At 39.2% G+C, this 16,847-nt stretch overlaps 1 protein-coding gene across 2 annotated transcripts; it reads left to right on the forward strand.

Moving 5' to 3' along the window:
- Positions 1 to 1,073: 1,073 nt before the first annotated feature.
- slc6a16b (solute carrier family 6 member 16b) lies at positions 1,074 to 16,458 on the forward strand. Of its 2 annotated transcripts, none has more exons than XM_060869418.1 (12): positions 1,074 to 1,343; positions 4,451 to 4,643; positions 5,380 to 5,537; positions 7,728 to 7,848; positions 7,952 to 8,127; positions 8,514 to 8,624; positions 9,505 to 9,746; positions 9,931 to 10,117; positions 10,334 to 10,535; positions 11,148 to 11,307; positions 11,428 to 11,590; positions 14,378 to 16,458. In XM_060869418.1, the coding sequence occupies exons 2-12, from the start codon at positions 4,451 to 4,453 to the stop codon at positions 14,678 to 14,680; spliced, it is 2,016 nt and encodes a 671-aa protein (XP_060725401.1). In that variant the 5' UTR covers positions 1,074 to 1,343; the 3' UTR covers positions 14,681 to 16,458. The 2 variants fall into 2 exon arrangements, with proteins under 2 accessions (XP_060725401.1, XP_060725402.1); XM_060869419.1 differs by having other exon boundaries at positions 1,074 to 1,324.
- The last annotated feature ends 389 nt before the right edge of the window (positions 16,459 to 16,847 follow it).

Here is a 16,847-nt window from a genome sequence, read left to right on the forward strand (position 1 = left end):
GAAACAAGTGGCAGTAGTGATGACGCTGATTTTGAGCCAGGGTCCCTTTTCCCCAGACCCAAAGATTCCTGGACTTTTGATCTTGAAGTTCCATTTCAGAAATGGATTGAATTCATGCCCGAAACAGTAAAATACAAAAACAAGTTCTCTAAAACACAAAAAAGGGAATACACAATTTTGAAGCCTGGAATCTGGACACGTGATAAATTATCAAATTTGGCAAGAAGTGAAATGCTCCTGCACATTTGCCTTTAAAAGAGCCAAGGTCTATCCATCAGCCACTGAGAAATACGTTGAAATCAGAGGCAACTGTAAGGAGTGTCATAGCCACATTCACATAAAATGTGACAGAGAGCCTGAAGTATACTGCCCAGTGGTGCTCAACTGTTTATTAAAAACACTGATGGGTACCTTCTAGTGATGGGAAGTTCGGTTCTTTTCCGCAGTAACAACAGCTCATCAGTTTTCAGTATGTTGGATGCGTCCGAAAGAAACAGTTCTCAGTTCAGTGTACTGATGATTCGCTGTATCAGTTCAGTTATTCACGCATGCGCAGTATCAACAGCTCGAGCTCACACAGTTCTCTCAGCACATGATGTCTCAGTTCAGTGTACAGGAGTTACATATACTCCAGGATATTAGTTTATTTAGAGTCGGACCGACTGTCAGGCATGACCGAAAGTGAGTAACTTTAGTAACTTGTGGATCAGCGCTGACTCAAGACGCGAACTGTTTAGAACGAATCAGTCCGATTTGGTGAACTGGTTCAAAAGAACGATTCGTTCACGAACCGGCCATCACTAGTAAATATAATAGAACACAGAATAAAACTTTGCTGACATTTTTAAGAGAAGCACGAGTTTTAAACAGGATTTGATGGATAATTACAGTATGATATGTTAGGAGGGAAAAAGGGAACAGACAAGTTTTTTTTGTTTGTTTTTTTAAAAAACGGTCATCTATCAATATCATTAATAAATAACTATCATGTGATCCTCACTCCGGACCAGGAGGGGGCGGTAATTCACCTATAAGCTGGACGCCAACCACCGTTTAACCAAATACAAACGTGGCAGACGCTTATGAAGCGTTAGTGTGTCTCACTTCTGCAATTCTTTTGTGTTTAAGCGGCTTTTATGGTTTATTCCTGTTTGTGCGCTGGATTTGTGTGGTGGCGCGGGGGGAGAGACTTAAAGCTCGAGATAAGACTTATAGTTACACACGAGGAGGTTAATAACGCACGAGGAGGTTAATAACGCACGAGGAGGTTAATAACGCACGAGGAGGTTAATAACGCACGAGGAGGTTAATAACGCACGAGGAGGTTAATAACGCACGAGGAGGTTAGTGGGTCACCCATAAATAAACCGCACACTTTGTAATTCCGCAGACACAAACACACAAAGATCACAGGAATAACTCTTATTATGTTTCCATAATAATCATGATCTGTTCTTAGCTTTGACATGCACGCGCGCACTGTAATCAGGGTGGGGATTGCATCAGCAGCGCGAGCGCGTGGAGAAATAAAGGAATCTGATGTTAAACGTGTTCATATAAATAATCACATATAAATAATCACACTCATAAATAATCACATTCATGTAAATAATCACATATAAATAATCACACTCATAAATAATCACATTCATGTAAATAATCACATATAAATAATCACACTCATAAATAATCACATTAATGTAAATTATCACATATAAATAATCACATTAATGTAAATAATCACATTCACGTAAATAATAACACTCATAAATAATCACATTCACGTAAATAATAACACTCATAAATAATCACATTCACGTAAATAATAACACTCATAAATAATCACATTCACGTAAATAATCACATTCTTGTGGAAAAGCTGATTATCAAGATATTATTTCTGTATAAAACTGAGAGATTTATTAGAATATAATATTCCCGCTTTTAATTCCATTTTAGATATGAGATTAATATAGATTATATAAATATAGATTTATATATGTATATAAATTATATATTAATATAGATTATATATAGATAACCTTATGTTTGAATACCAGACATGTAAAAAGCATTTCATTGCATGTCTGTACTCTGTGTGTATGTGACACAAAATGATTTGATGTAGATTATATATATATATAAATTATATATAGATTAATACAGATTATATATTAGCTTTACCTCTAAGTTCTGTTTAAATACAATTGCGTTTTTATTTATACCAGTTCTGCTAAGATTAGGGTGGATTTTGAACCTATGTGAAATGTTTAAATCTCACCCAAGATGACGACTCAATACAATTATTTTAACCTTTTTTTGACTACTACATTTATTTCAGTAAAGATAAAGCAATAATTAAACTTTCACTATGAAGTAAGACAAGATAAGTAGATAATAGCAAAGCTGTTAAAGACAGACTTCTGATTCTGACTTCAAGAATCAAATTTACAGAACATAAAACATAGAACCTTTTCTTTATCAGACCACTTAATGTTTAGGTGAGCATCAGTATAAGAACAGACTGAAAGTGGCTGAAAGTAAAGAACACTTAATAACTGGTTGCATCTTTTTTGCTCGTCAGAATTGCACCAAACCTTTTACCAAGTGACATCATCAAATAATCGGTTTCTTTTTTTTTGGAGCTTTTCCAGGGTTGGAGTGTAGTGTATTTTTGTCGTTGTATGTAAGTCCTTTGTTGAGTTGGCAGTGTGTTTTGGATCCTTGTCTTGCTGCGTGATGAAGTTCCTCTTGATTTAGATTGGATGCATTTCTCTGTAAATTGTAATACTGAATGTTTCTGTAGACTTCTGAATTTATTCTGCTGCTACCATCTTGAGCTCCATCATGAATAAAGATTAGTGAGTCTGTTCCAGACACAGCAACACAAGGCCAAGCCATGACACCACCTTTAGCACATTTCACAGCTGAGCTTCTTTGTACTGGATCACGATTTATGACTAATCATAGGTTTATCTTGGCTCCAATACATCTGTGGCTCATCTCTGGATTTCTTCACCCAGTTCTGGGGAGGTTGTTGGTGACGTCTGATGACTGTTGTTTCTGTCACCAGTTGCTTCTGTTTTCCTGACCAGTATGGTGTGTTATTCAGTACACCGTGTAAGGCACAAGTTAGGTACAAATTAAGAAGAAATAAATACAGTGTAGAAGTAGTTACTGGATATGGTACAGTGATGCGTGTGAACATTAAAATTAAAATGTGTATGTAGTAAAAATTGTTCAATTGTGTAAAAGTCCAGCTGAGGTGGTGTGTTTTTGTGGCAGTTCTGAAAAGTCCAGGCATTAGATGTTGTCCTGGTCTGCAGGAAGAAGCTCCTTTTCATTCTCTCTGTTTGCCTTTAAGGTGCAGAAGATCTTCCCTGAACATAACAAAGAAACTTGTTGTACAAACTGTATATCCTGCTCTTACTACTATTGCACTCTGGTTAGACCTACTGTAAACTGCATTTCGTTGCCTTGTACTTGTACATGTGTAATGACAATAAAGTTGAATCTAATCTAATCTAAGAAGAGTCCATTGTTTGGATAGCTGATCTACTAACTTCCTGTCCTTGGTCCAGGAAGAGCCTATCTACAGCCAGCACCACTTGGTAGTTGAGTGCGAATGGTATGCTCAGCTGATCTCACCACTCTCTGTAGAGCTCGTCTCTCCTGTCTGGTGGTGTTCCCAAACAAGGCTGTGATGCTTCCTGCCAGGATGCTCTCAATAGGGCTGGTGTACATTTACAGTTACAGAATTTAGCAGATGCCCTTATATCCAGAGCAACTTACATTTTATCTCATTTTTATACAAATGGAATGGAAAATGGAATTCCTACAAATGTAGGAATCGAACTCACAACCTTCCGATTGGTAGCCCAACACCTTAACCACTAGGCTACAACATCCCACATGGTCCAAAAAGTCTTTAGTACATGAGAGAGCAGTTTAACGTGTCTGAAATGGTGAGATGTTGCCAGACCTTCTTCACCACTGTGTTGATGTGACAGAACCATAACAGGTCCTGTGGAACCACACACACACACACACACCTAACACCATTCTCAACTTTTAAAATGACTCACTTTTGTCCCATAGACAATTTACTAATTTTCATGTTTTAATCCAGTTCAACAACAAATGTAGTCTAAAGCTGAAGGCTAAAACTAGATGAGTAAACTAACAGTCTTTTCTTATTACATTATCATAATATAGACAGTTATTCAATTATCAAAATGAATATTAATGCTTTTTTAAAGAAACCACTTTAAGATGAAATATTCACAAAGGAAGTCAGTATTTGCCCCTGGGGGTCTGTAAATAATAATTAGTGGAACCACTAACCCTACATGCCCCTTGTTGCTTTTTCATCCTTTACAGATAACACTTACAGGGACATTTACCTTCTGAAAGCTATATTTTATATAACAATATAAATTGTTTGTTGTAGATGATCTCAGAAAAGCCACCATTGCCAGGAGATGGAGCTGAGGTGGGGCCTGTGGCAGTTCCTGAAGCCCCATTAGTCCGTGTACGTGATGGGTGGGACAGTAAGGTGGAGTATTTCCTGGCTCAGGTGGGATTCAGTGTTGGACTTGGAAATGTATGGAGATTCCCCTACTTGTGTCACCAGAATGGAGGAGGTAGGTGTGGGGGTGGGTGGGGGTGTGTGTGCCTGTAAATGTATCTTAAAGGTGGGGTCTCCGATATTTGAGAAATGCTTCAGAAAACTGAGTAGGGACGAGAAACTAAACAAAAACTAAACAGTTTGGCCAATGAGCAGAAAGGGGCGTGTCTTGTCAATATGGGCGGAGAGAGTGTTCAGTGCGCATGTGTGACATTAGCAGAAAGCGGTTTTAACATTGACATGGAGGATAAAAACAAAGAAAGAAAGAGAAGAAAGACTTACGATAAGGTAAGAAGTAGGACGTGTTAATATAGGATCAGCTTTCCAGCGCTGGAGAGAACTGAAGGAGCAGGAAGTTGGTCACATATTCACAGATTGGAGTTTCCTGAGTCAATAACTCCTGAGCTAAACGCTGTTACTACACAAATAACACCTCTTTTCTATCGTAGTAATGTAGAGACGCAGCTACAACCGTGTTTTGTGTAGTAACAGCGTTTAGCTCAGGAGTTATTGACTCGGGAAACTCCAATCTGAATATGCACACGTGCACTGAACACTCTCTCCACCCATGTTGAAAAGACCCGCCCCTTTCTGCTCATTGGCTACACGTTTGTTTTGATCTTTGTTCAGCTTGTTGTCCCGACTCAGTTTTCTGAAGCATTTCTCAAATATCGGAAACCCCACCTTTAATTCAAATTAATGTCTCTAAGTCAGTCTCTCTCTCTCTCTCTCTCTCTCTCTCTCTCTCTCAGGATCATTCTTGTTGCTCTATGTTCTATTGATGCTGGTGGTTGGTGTGCCATTGTTTTTCCTGGAGTTAGCAGTGGGTCAGAGTATCAGACAAGGTAGCATTGGCGTCTGGAGACACATCTCACCAAAACTTGTCGGGATTGGCTACTCCAGTTGCGTGGTGTGTAACCAAACCAGTAACCCTAAATTTCATTGGGTGATCTTTCAAAAACTTCCTTTTAAATTTTTATTAAAAAATGTATGGAGTTTAAATGATAAAAGCTTGTTTCTGTCTCTCAGTTAAAACAGTCTTTTAATAACTTTATTATTTTTGACAAAGCATTCAAGTTAATCTAGAACTATTCCTGCTGCATTCTACTGACTCTACAGGCATCAGGACTCCATTTAACAGAATTGGTGCTGAATTGTAATGAAACTAGAATGATCCATGTGGCGTTCTAAAGAATCTAGCATAATTAATATTCAATTTCAGTGAATCTATTTGCATCTAATCTCCTCATATATGCAGCATTTAAAAAAAAATTAATTTGTGCAGCATTCTTTTGAATATTGACTCATTCATAGGGCTGGGTATAAAATGATAAAACGATAACGATATGTATCGCGATAGACACGTGATCGATATCAATAAAAAATGTGTTCAATAAAACGTTCGATATTTTTTTATTCTTCATCGGAAGAAAACCGAGGTTGTGAAGCAAGTTTGGTTGCATTAACAAAGGCAATCATTCTCTGGTAACCTAGCAACTTATGGAGTGACACTCTAACAGCCAATCATGATTTCGCCATATCGTTGTCTCGTGCTGGTGCTGGATTCCTCTTCAGTAACCGGCGACTGATGAGCAGAAAATGAGCCGCAGTGAGCGAGGAAATTGTAAATAAAAGAGGAAAAGTCAGCTACTTGTTCATATTTCTGCAGGTTTTATATTTCAATGTTACTGTAGTGCATCAGGTTTGTGTTTTATATTACAGATGTATCTCAGTCTACCTCAGTTTTATTTCTGTTTACAAAACACTGCACATATTTTACACACTTTATTCACCAGAAGGTGAACAGCTAGTGAACGTCCTAGCACTAAACTTGCACTAAATTATCAGAAAAAAGAAACAAAATGAGAGTGAAATGCGAGAACAACAATCAGGTAAACTTGTGTTCTCTTCAGGTTTGATGTCAGCAAGAGTAAATAACAGTAAAGTTGATGTGATTCTGTCTCTAGTCTCTATCTGACTAGCTACATTAGCTGTGCAGTGCTGACAGTGCATCTCTTGGCCTGTCTGTCTGTCACACAACAATTTATTGCGCGAACATTAGCGTGAATAAACGCCCAAGGGCAACGGTGTTTATAAATGGCAGCTCGATAACCGTGCCGCGTGAACATGCGTTCATATGCACGTGAAATCGTGCACGAAATGTAGGAGGGCCACTTAGCAGAATTTTGCTTAGGGCCCCAGGGAGGTCAGGATCGGCTTTATACAGGAACTGTTTATATTTAACACTTTGCACTATTTTATTACACTTTATTAAGCTTAATAACTGTTAAAAGTTTAAAATAAAAAGGTTTAAATGTAATATATTTTTCTCCTGGTCCTTATTTTATTTGGGTCATAAAAATATTAATAATTATTGATATCGACCGATATGAAAGTGATATCGTGATACAGTTTTCAGCCGTATAGCCCAGCCCTACTCATTCATGTGGCATTCTGTTTCACCTTTAATCTTCCATGCTATATTTTAATGACTTGTAATCAGACATGTAGTATGGCAATTAATATAGAATTAGGTTTCTAACGAATCTAGAAAATTTGTTCCACATTCCAATGAAGCCCAAATTATTTCTTTTGCTTTTTGATGAATATTAAATTATTCATACCCAATAAAAATCCTGAGGTCTGTAATAAATCTGTTTTTACTCTGAGTGACTGACCAGGGGACTGTACGAGATAATAATGCAGTAATAATGTTGTAACAGACTGTAATGTGTTCTCTATGTCTGATGTAACGCTGATGTTCTGCCTTACTGACCACACGGCAACCAGCACAGCTGTGAAGCTCTTCAGCACATTGTGATAATATTAAATAAATTCTAACAGATTATTTACATTATAATTTTCTGTCAGTTCTTGTCTAAAGATTATTTGCCTGTAACTGCCACAGGTCAAATATTGTATGGTATAAACCTTAGAATTCAAGGTGTTCTTGAAGAATTAGCAGTGCATCTGTAGAATCTGCTGGATGTCTCTTATGCAAGAGGAACTTCACTGAAATGTTCTACAATTCTCTTTGCTGTATTAAAGCCCTGTATAAAATAATACACCTAATACCCTTTTCCTTCTGTCTGTCTCTCAGGTGTGTTTCTTTGTGGCTCTGTATTATAACGTAATCATCGGCTGGAGTATTTTCTATCTTTTAAAATCATTCCAGAGTCCGTTACCATGGGAGAACTGCCCTAAAGAGGGGAACATCACAGGTGCGTTTGTGAGTGTGTGTGATCTCACGTATGCTTTTGTTTGTGCGTTATTTGAACTGCAGTCTGCTCCTGACTCTGTGTGTGTGTATATCTGTGTGTGTAGAATCAGAATGTGCTGCGAGTTCTCCTACATCATACTTCTGGTACCGTAAAGCTCTGGATATTACAGACTCAATCAATGAGACAGGAGACTTTAACTTGGTCATCACTGGTTGTCTTGCTCTCGCCTGGACCATTGTCTGTCTCGCCATGTTCAAGGGCATCAAGTCTTCTGGCAAGGTGTGTGTGAGTGTGCGTGAGGGAGTGTGTGTGTGTGAGGGAGTGTGTGTGTGTGAGGGAGTGTGTGTGTGTGAGGGAGTGTGTGTGTGTGAGGGAGTGTGTGTGTGTGAGGGAGTGTGTGTGTGTGAGGGAGTGTGTGTGTGTGTGAGGGAGTGTGTGTGTGTGAGGGAGTGTGTGTGTGTGAGGGAGTGTGTGTGTGGGAGGGAGTGTGTGTGTGGGAGGGAGCGAGTGAGAGTGTGTGGGAGGGAGCGAGTGAGAGTGTGTGGGAGGGAGCGAGAGCGAGTGTGTGGGAGAGAGAGAGTGTGTGTGGGAGAGAGAGAGAGGGGGGGGACACACAAAATAAATTGTCTAGTTAAATTGTATATTAATGCTGTTGTGTTGTGTAGGTGATGTATTTCTCCTCCGTGTTCCCATATGTGGTTCTGCTGTGTTTCCTAATTCGAGGTCTAACTCTGGACGGAGCAGCAGAGGGACTCAAGTATATGTTCAGTCCGAAGGTATTAACATTCTCTAATGCATTTACACACACACACCACACACACTAACACACACTCAAAAGTCCTCTCTGTAATATTGTTCTGATACAGGTTACACACAGGTCCTATATAATAAATAGAAATTGTTCAGAGGTCTCATGGGTTTTATGGATAGTATTGTAGTGATGTAGTGATGTGATGTATTGATATAGTGATGTAGTGATGTGATGTAGTGATGTGATGTATTGATGTAGTGATGCGATGTATTGATATAGTGATGTAGTGATGTGATGTTGTGATGATGTGATGTAGTGATATAGTGATGTGATGTAGTGATATAGTGAACATCTTAAAGCAATGTTTCTCAGCTCTGAGCTTGTGAAGTTGATAAGACATGGCTGTGGATCTTCCCTTCATCAGCAGGTTCAGTTTAGTTTGGATTAAATCTTAAGACAAAATGTTTACACAATGCTTTTAATGTTAAGTAGATTACCTGCATTTTAATGTAGTATATTTGGAAACTTAAGAACATTTTCTTTGTGTGTTTTATATCCTTTTCTTTACAATAGAAAATATATAAATGTACATTATAATAAAATAATGGTGTCCAGAAACATTCAGGAAGCTCCTGCGTTCTTGATTCAGTGGTATTGATTTTTGGTGTCTTCAGTCTTATAAAATGTCAGATTAATTATTTTGTGTTTATAAACCAATTGTAACATTTACATAATCTTCATCATTATTTTATTTCACCTTAAATTCTAAAAAAAAGCCTTAAATTTAATGTGTGCAGATACACTGATATGTTCTGTAGTTCTATTTGGAGATTTTCTTTGACCTTTGTTCATCTCTCTCTCTCTCTCTCTCTCTCTCTCTCTCGCACTCTCCCTGTCTCTCTCAGTTGGAGATCTGGGGTGACGTACAGGTGTGGCGGCAGGCCTTCACTCAGGTGTTCTTTGCTCTGGGTTTGGGGTTTGGCTCCATCATAGCGTACTCCTCCTACAACCAGTGCAATAATAACTGTCACCGTGACGCCTTCACTGTCTCCACCATCAACTTACTTACCTCAATCCTTGCCTCGCTCGTCGTCTTCTCTGTGTTGGGCTTCAGGGCCAAGACCTTTACCAAGACTTGCATCTCAGAGTACGTTCAATAATACACACACACACACACACACACTCAGGCAGAGCAACCACAAGTGTATGTGAACGAGTCAGAGCAAGTGAAGGGGATGCAGGCTGAAGGACCTGACAGAAGCCGAGTGAGCAGCTTTGATGATAACTTGTATATTAATTAATTGTAATGTTGTGTTAATTTTGTGTTGCAGGAATCTGAAGCTGTTATCTGAAGCAGTCTCATCTACTGTTACTCCACAACCTCTTCTCATTAACATAACGGAGGTGGAGTCTGTTTCTGTGGAGATGTATAAACACTGGTACGAAGGGCAGGGGATTCAGCTGAATCTCATCGGTTACAACATCAGCAATTGCAGCCTGGAGGATGCCATGAACAAAGTAGTATAGATAACATACCTTTATGTAGCATATAAGCAATAACACTAATGCTTTAACTCTGTTTTTATAGCCAGGTGGATGCCATGAACAAAGCATTAAATGACATTGTTCTAGATTTAGAGCTCTGTGTACTACTGAAATCATTTATAAGGTAGTGTGTCTAATAACACCTCTGTCTGTCTGTCTCTGTCTCTCCCATTTGTCTCACTGTCTTAGGGAGTGGAAGGGACAGGTCTGGCATTTATTGCCTTCACAGAGGCAATGACTCTGTTTCCATTAAGTCCGTTCTGGTCAGCATTGTTCTTCCTCATGCTTCTCAACCTGGGACTGTCCACCATGTTCGGTACAATGGAGGGGATCCTCACTCCCCTGTCTGATACATTCTCCTCACTCAGGAACCACAAACTCGTCTTCACAAGTGTGTATATTATATATATTTTATTTAACGTATTTAGTCATAACTGTGTGTGTGTAAGGGTGGGTGGGACACAGCAGGGTGGGACACAATGGCACAGAGTCGGGAGAATCGGTGGGAAAATGTTCTCTTTTATTTTTCTGAACGTCAGAAGTGGGAGTGAAATTGAAGCATGCATGGGTGGTGGAGCAGTGCTGTGGCTTCACCATGTGGTGTTGGTGCACGTGGTGAGTGGGCTTCTCTGGGGCAGCCGGTCGGACCCAGGAGCAGAGCGTTGCTGGCAGCAGGAGAGGCTCTTTCTGAGAATCTGCGGAGACAGAGGGAGGACGACCTCCGCCGTTAGTTACGCCAGAAACACATTTAAAATCATACCTTCCGCTGTGCTGAGTAAGCCTCTCTTAGCTTGCCCTCTCCTGGAGGATGAAGAGGTAGAGGATGCTTCTGATTGGCTCCTCTGTTTTGACGGGCTTTTGGCTGCCCTGCCTCGCAGCTACGCTGTTTCTTACGCATTTCTGAGTTTCGGGGGCGAGGAGTGATCATGAATCGTCACAATCCCTTTCTCTCTCTCTCTCTCTCTCTCTCTCTCTCTCTCTCTCTCTCTCTCTCTCTCCGCAGTGTGTAGCTGTGTGTTGGCATTTGTGATCGGTCTGTTGTTCACTCAGCGCTGTGGGAATTACTTCGTGGTAATGTTTGACGATTACTCTGCCACACTGCCACTCATCATTGTTGTTGTTTTCCAAACCATCAGCGTTGCCTGGGTATATGGAGCAGACAGGTAACACACCAGAGAGAGTGTGTGTGTGTGTGTCTGTGTGTGTGAGACATTTATTGTTTTGACCACAAACCATGACATAGTTGGAGTTGTGTATGAGTTTTGTGTGTACATGTATGTCAGGTTCCTGCAGGATATCAGACAGATGCTTGGACGGCCAGTGTGTGTGATGTACAAGTTTCTGTGGAAGTACGTGTGTCTGTTGGCCATGCTGACTCTGCTAGCAGCAAGTTTACTGAACATGTGTCTCAAACGTCCACAATACACAGCCTGGAACCAGCAGACGGTACACACACATTACACGTTACACGAGGTTAAAGATGACAAATTAAAATACCTTTGTTTTCTAGTAACTTATTTACCATTAAACTGGTATAGACCATTAAACTTGTATAGACCATTAAACAAGTCCCATTGTCTTAAAGCAGCTTTACAGAAGTAAATAAAAGAGAGAATATATATATATCCCTATCCCTAATGACAAGGGAAAACTCCCTGAGATGATATGAGGAGGAAACCTTGAGAGGAACCAGACTCAGAAGTGAACCTCATCCTCATTTAGGTGACACTCAGTAAATAGTGTAAATGTAAATAATGTCCTTTCTACAACAGTTTATAATAGTGCAGCCGAGAGCTCCTGAGGAACTAATGGGTCATCGTAAACTCGAGTTCAGCACAGACCCAACACTAATTCCTTCCTGCTGAAGTCTTCAAATGGCCCTATGTGCAAACTTGTGGATGAGATCCGGCTACAACCGACTCCTACTAAGCATAGAGGCGTCTGATGAGGAGTTTGTTGTTCACATGGAGTTCAAATCTCCTCTTAGTATGTCTTAATACTTCATATCTTACAATACTTTGTGTCTGAGCCCCGAACACTATCAGGAAGACTAAATAAGAAAACGCTCTACCACCTTTAGTAGACTTAGATATTCTGGGAACTACCAGAAGTCCTGAGTTTTGTGATCTCAGAGAGCGTGAAGGATTGTAACGTGTTAGAAGACTAGTTAGATACATGGGAGCTAAACCATTAAGAGCCTTGTACGTAAGTAGCAGCAGTTTGTAATCAATTCTAAACTTAACAGGTAGCCAGTGTAGAGATGATAAAATTGGGGTTATATGGTCATATTTTCTTGTCCTAGTGAGAACTCTGGCAGCTGCATTTTGGACTAACTGTAGCCTATTTATTAAAGATGCAGGACAACCACCTAGTAATGCATTACAATAGTCCAGTCTAGAGGTCATGAAAGCATGAACTAGCTTCTCAGCATCAGATACAGACAGGATGTTTCTCAGCTTGGCCATAACACACACACACAAACACACACACACCCACATGAAAGCATGAACTAGATTCTCAGCATCTGATACAGACAGGATGTTTCTCAGCTTGGCCATATTTCTAAGGTGAAGAAGGCTGTGTTTGTAATATGGTGATATGATTTTAAAGACAAGTTACTGTCTAATAAACACCAGGTCTTTCACTGTCGAGCTACTAGTAACAGTACATCCATCTAAACCTGGGGTCGGCGACCCGTGGCTCCGGAGTCGCAAGTGGCTCTTTCATCCCTCTGCTGCGGCTCCCTGTAGATTTGGAAAATAAATATTTAATTTAAATTTATTTTATTTTAGTTAGTTTTTAAAAAAAAATGTAATTCTAAGATTACGATAAACCTTGTTTAATTTGTTTGTTGTGAAATTCGACACAGAAGCAGACGCATTTTTGGTTTGCTGCAGCCGGCAAGTTAAAATTTTGATGTCATGAATATTGAACATTTTATTTGAATGTAACATTCAACCCAGCGTCTTTTTTGTTAAGGTTAGTTCAAACTGTTCAAAATATTTTTGTTTGCTTGCAGTAATAAACGTAGACAAAATGCTCTGCCAAAACTGTGCATTTCAAATCAGCATGCACGTTATTTAAATACAACTGGCGTAGCACCAGAGTTTCAAAAACATCTGTCTAAGGTCAAAAACTGCAGGTTTTCACTGAATATTGAAGCCAGAGCATGGACAACATTCTTAATGTCCTTTTTTGATTTTTTGATGATGATCAGACCAGAGTCACAACCCAACATCTAGCAAGCAGGAAAGTTAATGTTGCCAAAGCCTCAGCACTTGGTGTTGCACAAGCCTTCCACATGGTGGAACTAAAAGATGCCGTGCTGTCATAGGGTCTTGAGTGGAAACAAGTCACCAGTGTTCTCCTGGACAACTGTGCAACTGTAATGTGACGAAAGAAGACTGGAAATGAGATGTAAATTATTAAGAACCCTTTACTCTTATTTATATTTGGGTCCATATGGTGTACAGTGCTGTCAAGGGCCTCGTGAGCCTGTTCAGCTCAGAAGTTAACGATTTCTGCTCTGATGTTTATTACTATATAGAGTGTTTTGGAGTCTGCACCATCTCCTTATCACGAGCTTGTCCAGATTTCTTTAGAAGCCGCCCTGGGGCAGCCAGGCGACCTCCCTCTTCTCAATCACCATGTCCTCTGGATCAGCCAGATTCTTTCTTACCGTTTATGACCCAGCCAAATCCTCCCCTACCTCCTCTGCACTATCCTCATCTACTGCCTCTGCAAATATGTTAAAATGGAGGACCTCTGAGGACTCAAAACCCAATTAAACAAGAAAGAATAACTAGATCACAGTAAGCTTCAGCTTAACAGTTATTGTAGCAGTGAATTCAGTTAAAACCCTGATGTTTATATTTGTAAGTTGGTCACCAACTGATGAGTTCCTGGTTACACAAGTGCAGTTTTTGCTCACACGCCGTTATAGACTGTAAGTTATTTTATAATCACCTGGTGTTGCCTAGATGAGGGTTCTCTTTTCAGTCTTGATCCTCTTTTTCCTCACCATTTTCCTCGCTCATTAGAAATAAATTAGTAAATGTAATTTACTTGCAGTAATGTTTATTGTCTTTAAGTGTTATATAAATAAATTAATAATTGCATTATAATCCATTAATGTGATTTAAACACCAATAATCACAATTACACATCAAACACCAAGTGGCTCTGAAACATGAGACTGAATCACTTTACTTCTTTTATCTCTGTCTGTCTCAGGCATCAGAGGTACAGTTGCCATATCCTGATTGGGCATTAGCCATGCTCTCATCACTCATCATCATAGCAGTACTTCCTGTACCTCTGGGTTATGCCCACTTTATGTTACGTCAGCGTTTTAACCGGCCCCCCGTCGACAATGAAGCAGGATACACCCCATGCAGCACCACTGACACGGACTCTACCCCTCTAAGCACACCGCTGAACATGGACATGAATCCTGCCTCCCTAGTGGCTGAGGAGGGCTACAGGCTCCTCCCACAGACAGGGGAGGAGGAAGGGGAGGAGTCTACAAGAGTATGATCTGGAAAGGACATTGCTGGTGATAAGTTACATACAGAACAAATTCACACACAAACCTGTTGCTTTAAACTCTGTACAATTTGATATGTCTAATTGAATATGCTAATTAGCTAATATTAGCATTGCTTAGTTAGCATTGCATTTACAAAGCTTTGTCTTTGTGCCTGTTATTAGAGACACTGCCATATTGTCTACTCCGTGCCATAAATGTGTCATTGATTAATTTTACTGTCATTAGAACTCTCACATCTCCAAACTTTTATCACCATCTACTTTTCAAACTCCAGATGTATAATACAGGTCTAGTTGTTTTTTTATTATACAGGTCATTTCATCTGAGTAACATGTGACTAAAATTCTCGTCCCTCATTAGAATATGGTCAGGAACACAGTCCACCCTGGGGTAGTGTGATGGGGTCAAACCAAGCAGTGGCTTTGTTGGATAATTACTTTACTTTCAGTACTTTTTTGTGAGCAAGCAAAAGAAGGTAAAGTTTGAAATCGTTCACACACTTTTGAACATCTGGAAGATTTGTCACATTAACTACATGTACATTGGAGAAAAACATGCCTGTACTGTATATATGTACCACATCAGTCTGAGGTTTTTAACTATTCCATGCACAGTGATGTAAAACAGCCTGAGCTCTTAAAATGTTTCACATTCATCAGACTTTCTGTAGATTTGATGATGACATAAGAGGAAAACTGGTGTTAACCAGGACATGAATCAGTGCCTTCCTGTGATTCCTGTAAAATCTCAAAATATAAAATCCTTTTTTTTTATAGTTGGAGCGATAGTTAATTTGTAAACTGAATGATGTGAGTTTGTCTCACGAGCTGTGTGTGAATCACTAAACCTCACGTCACAACCTTTAGTTTAGAAACCTGCTGTAAGTCTAACAACTATTTATTATACAAACTCTAAGGACTATCAGTGTAAATGTTCTCAGCTGAAATGCCATGACACAATGCATATGGATGTCTAATGGAATGTAAAATATTATACCACACACACTTAATAACAGTTAGTTCATTAATTAAAACTTTTTTAAACATCTCAAAAGCACAATGTTGTAAATGTGATTAGTTTTCAGTGATGGTGAGGTTAAAGACTATAAAGGAGAGAAAGAGCTAAATCGTGGCTCCTGATTGGTCAGCTGCTCTAACAGTCATTATGACATGAGTCTGGATTTCAGATTTCAGTTTATTAAGAAAGATATCATGTATTTATTTATACAGTTAAACAGAACCAGCAATACAGTTACAGAAGTTAATTGACTTTCTGTAACAGCAGTTACAGAAAGTCAATTAAAATGAAACCAGGTCACAGACAAAACACACACACACACACACACACACTGTTTTCATTGCACTATTTTAATATAAACATTTGACAATATCTTTTGTATTTTAAATCAAAAAGGCTTTTTGTGTTTTATAGCTTTGTACATTTTCATAAAGTTTTATATTTGTGTGTTTGTCTGTGTGTGTCTGTGTGTGTTTGTGTGTCTGTGTGTGTTTGTCTGTGTGTCTGGGTCTGTGTGTCTGGGTGGGTGTGTGTGTGTCTGGGTGGGTGTGTGTGTGTCTGGGTGGGTGTGTGTCTGTGTGTGTGTGTGTGTGTGTGTCTGGGTGTGATTCCTCTGGAGTGTTTCCTTAACTTTGTTTTACTAAAAAAGTGTCAGTGTTTGTTTTTAATTCTGTAATGTGATGAAGTGCCTTTAAAATGCGCAGGTCATTGTTATATTTTGTTTATATTAAATTTGTTTAATATTAAATACGTTTTTAATGTCTTTTTTGGATTATATATTTCTCTCTCATACACACTTTATTGTAGTCGATTGTGTCTCCTTAACTCTAATACTCATCCCTGTGGCTCTGATGTGGGGAAAAAGATCAGCTAAGTCAGCTGTAGCTGCTAGTGTTAGCATTCAGTCGCTTATTTTAGTTTATTATTAGTTTATTATTAGGTTCAGAAAACTGAAGTGAGGAATGTATATAAACTACAGTTATTATCTGTATCTGAGCTCATTATTAAACATATATATAACATGATGTCATAGCGTGTGACTTTAGTGCATGTGTTGGAAGGTGAACAGCAGCATGTCAACATGTTCACAGCTTTATCTGTTCAGCAGCACAGACACATGAAGCTCAGATCCATCTG

This window comes from Tachysurus vachellii, chromosome 5 (assembly GCF_030014155.1).
Source record: "Tachysurus vachellii isolate PV-2020 chromosome 5, HZAU_Pvac_v1, whole genome shotgun sequence".
Taxonomy (NCBI): domain Eukaryota; kingdom Metazoa; phylum Chordata; class Actinopteri; order Siluriformes; family Bagridae; genus Tachysurus; species Tachysurus vachellii.

Bases quoted from the DNA above. Each gene is read 5' to 3' on its own strand.
- slc6a16b (XM_060869418.1), top strand. From the start codon at position 4,451: ATGATCTCAGAAAAGCCACCATTGCCAGGAGATGGAGCTGAGGTGGGG. The intron at 7,849-7,951 runs GTGCGTTTGTGA...CTGTGTGTGTAG, and splicing joins TAAAGAGGGGAACATCACAG to AATCAGAATGTGCTGCGAGT. The intron at 8,625-9,504 runs GTATTAACATTC...TGTCTCTCTCAG, and splicing joins AGTATATGTTCAGTCCGAAG to TTGGAGATCTGGGGTGACGT.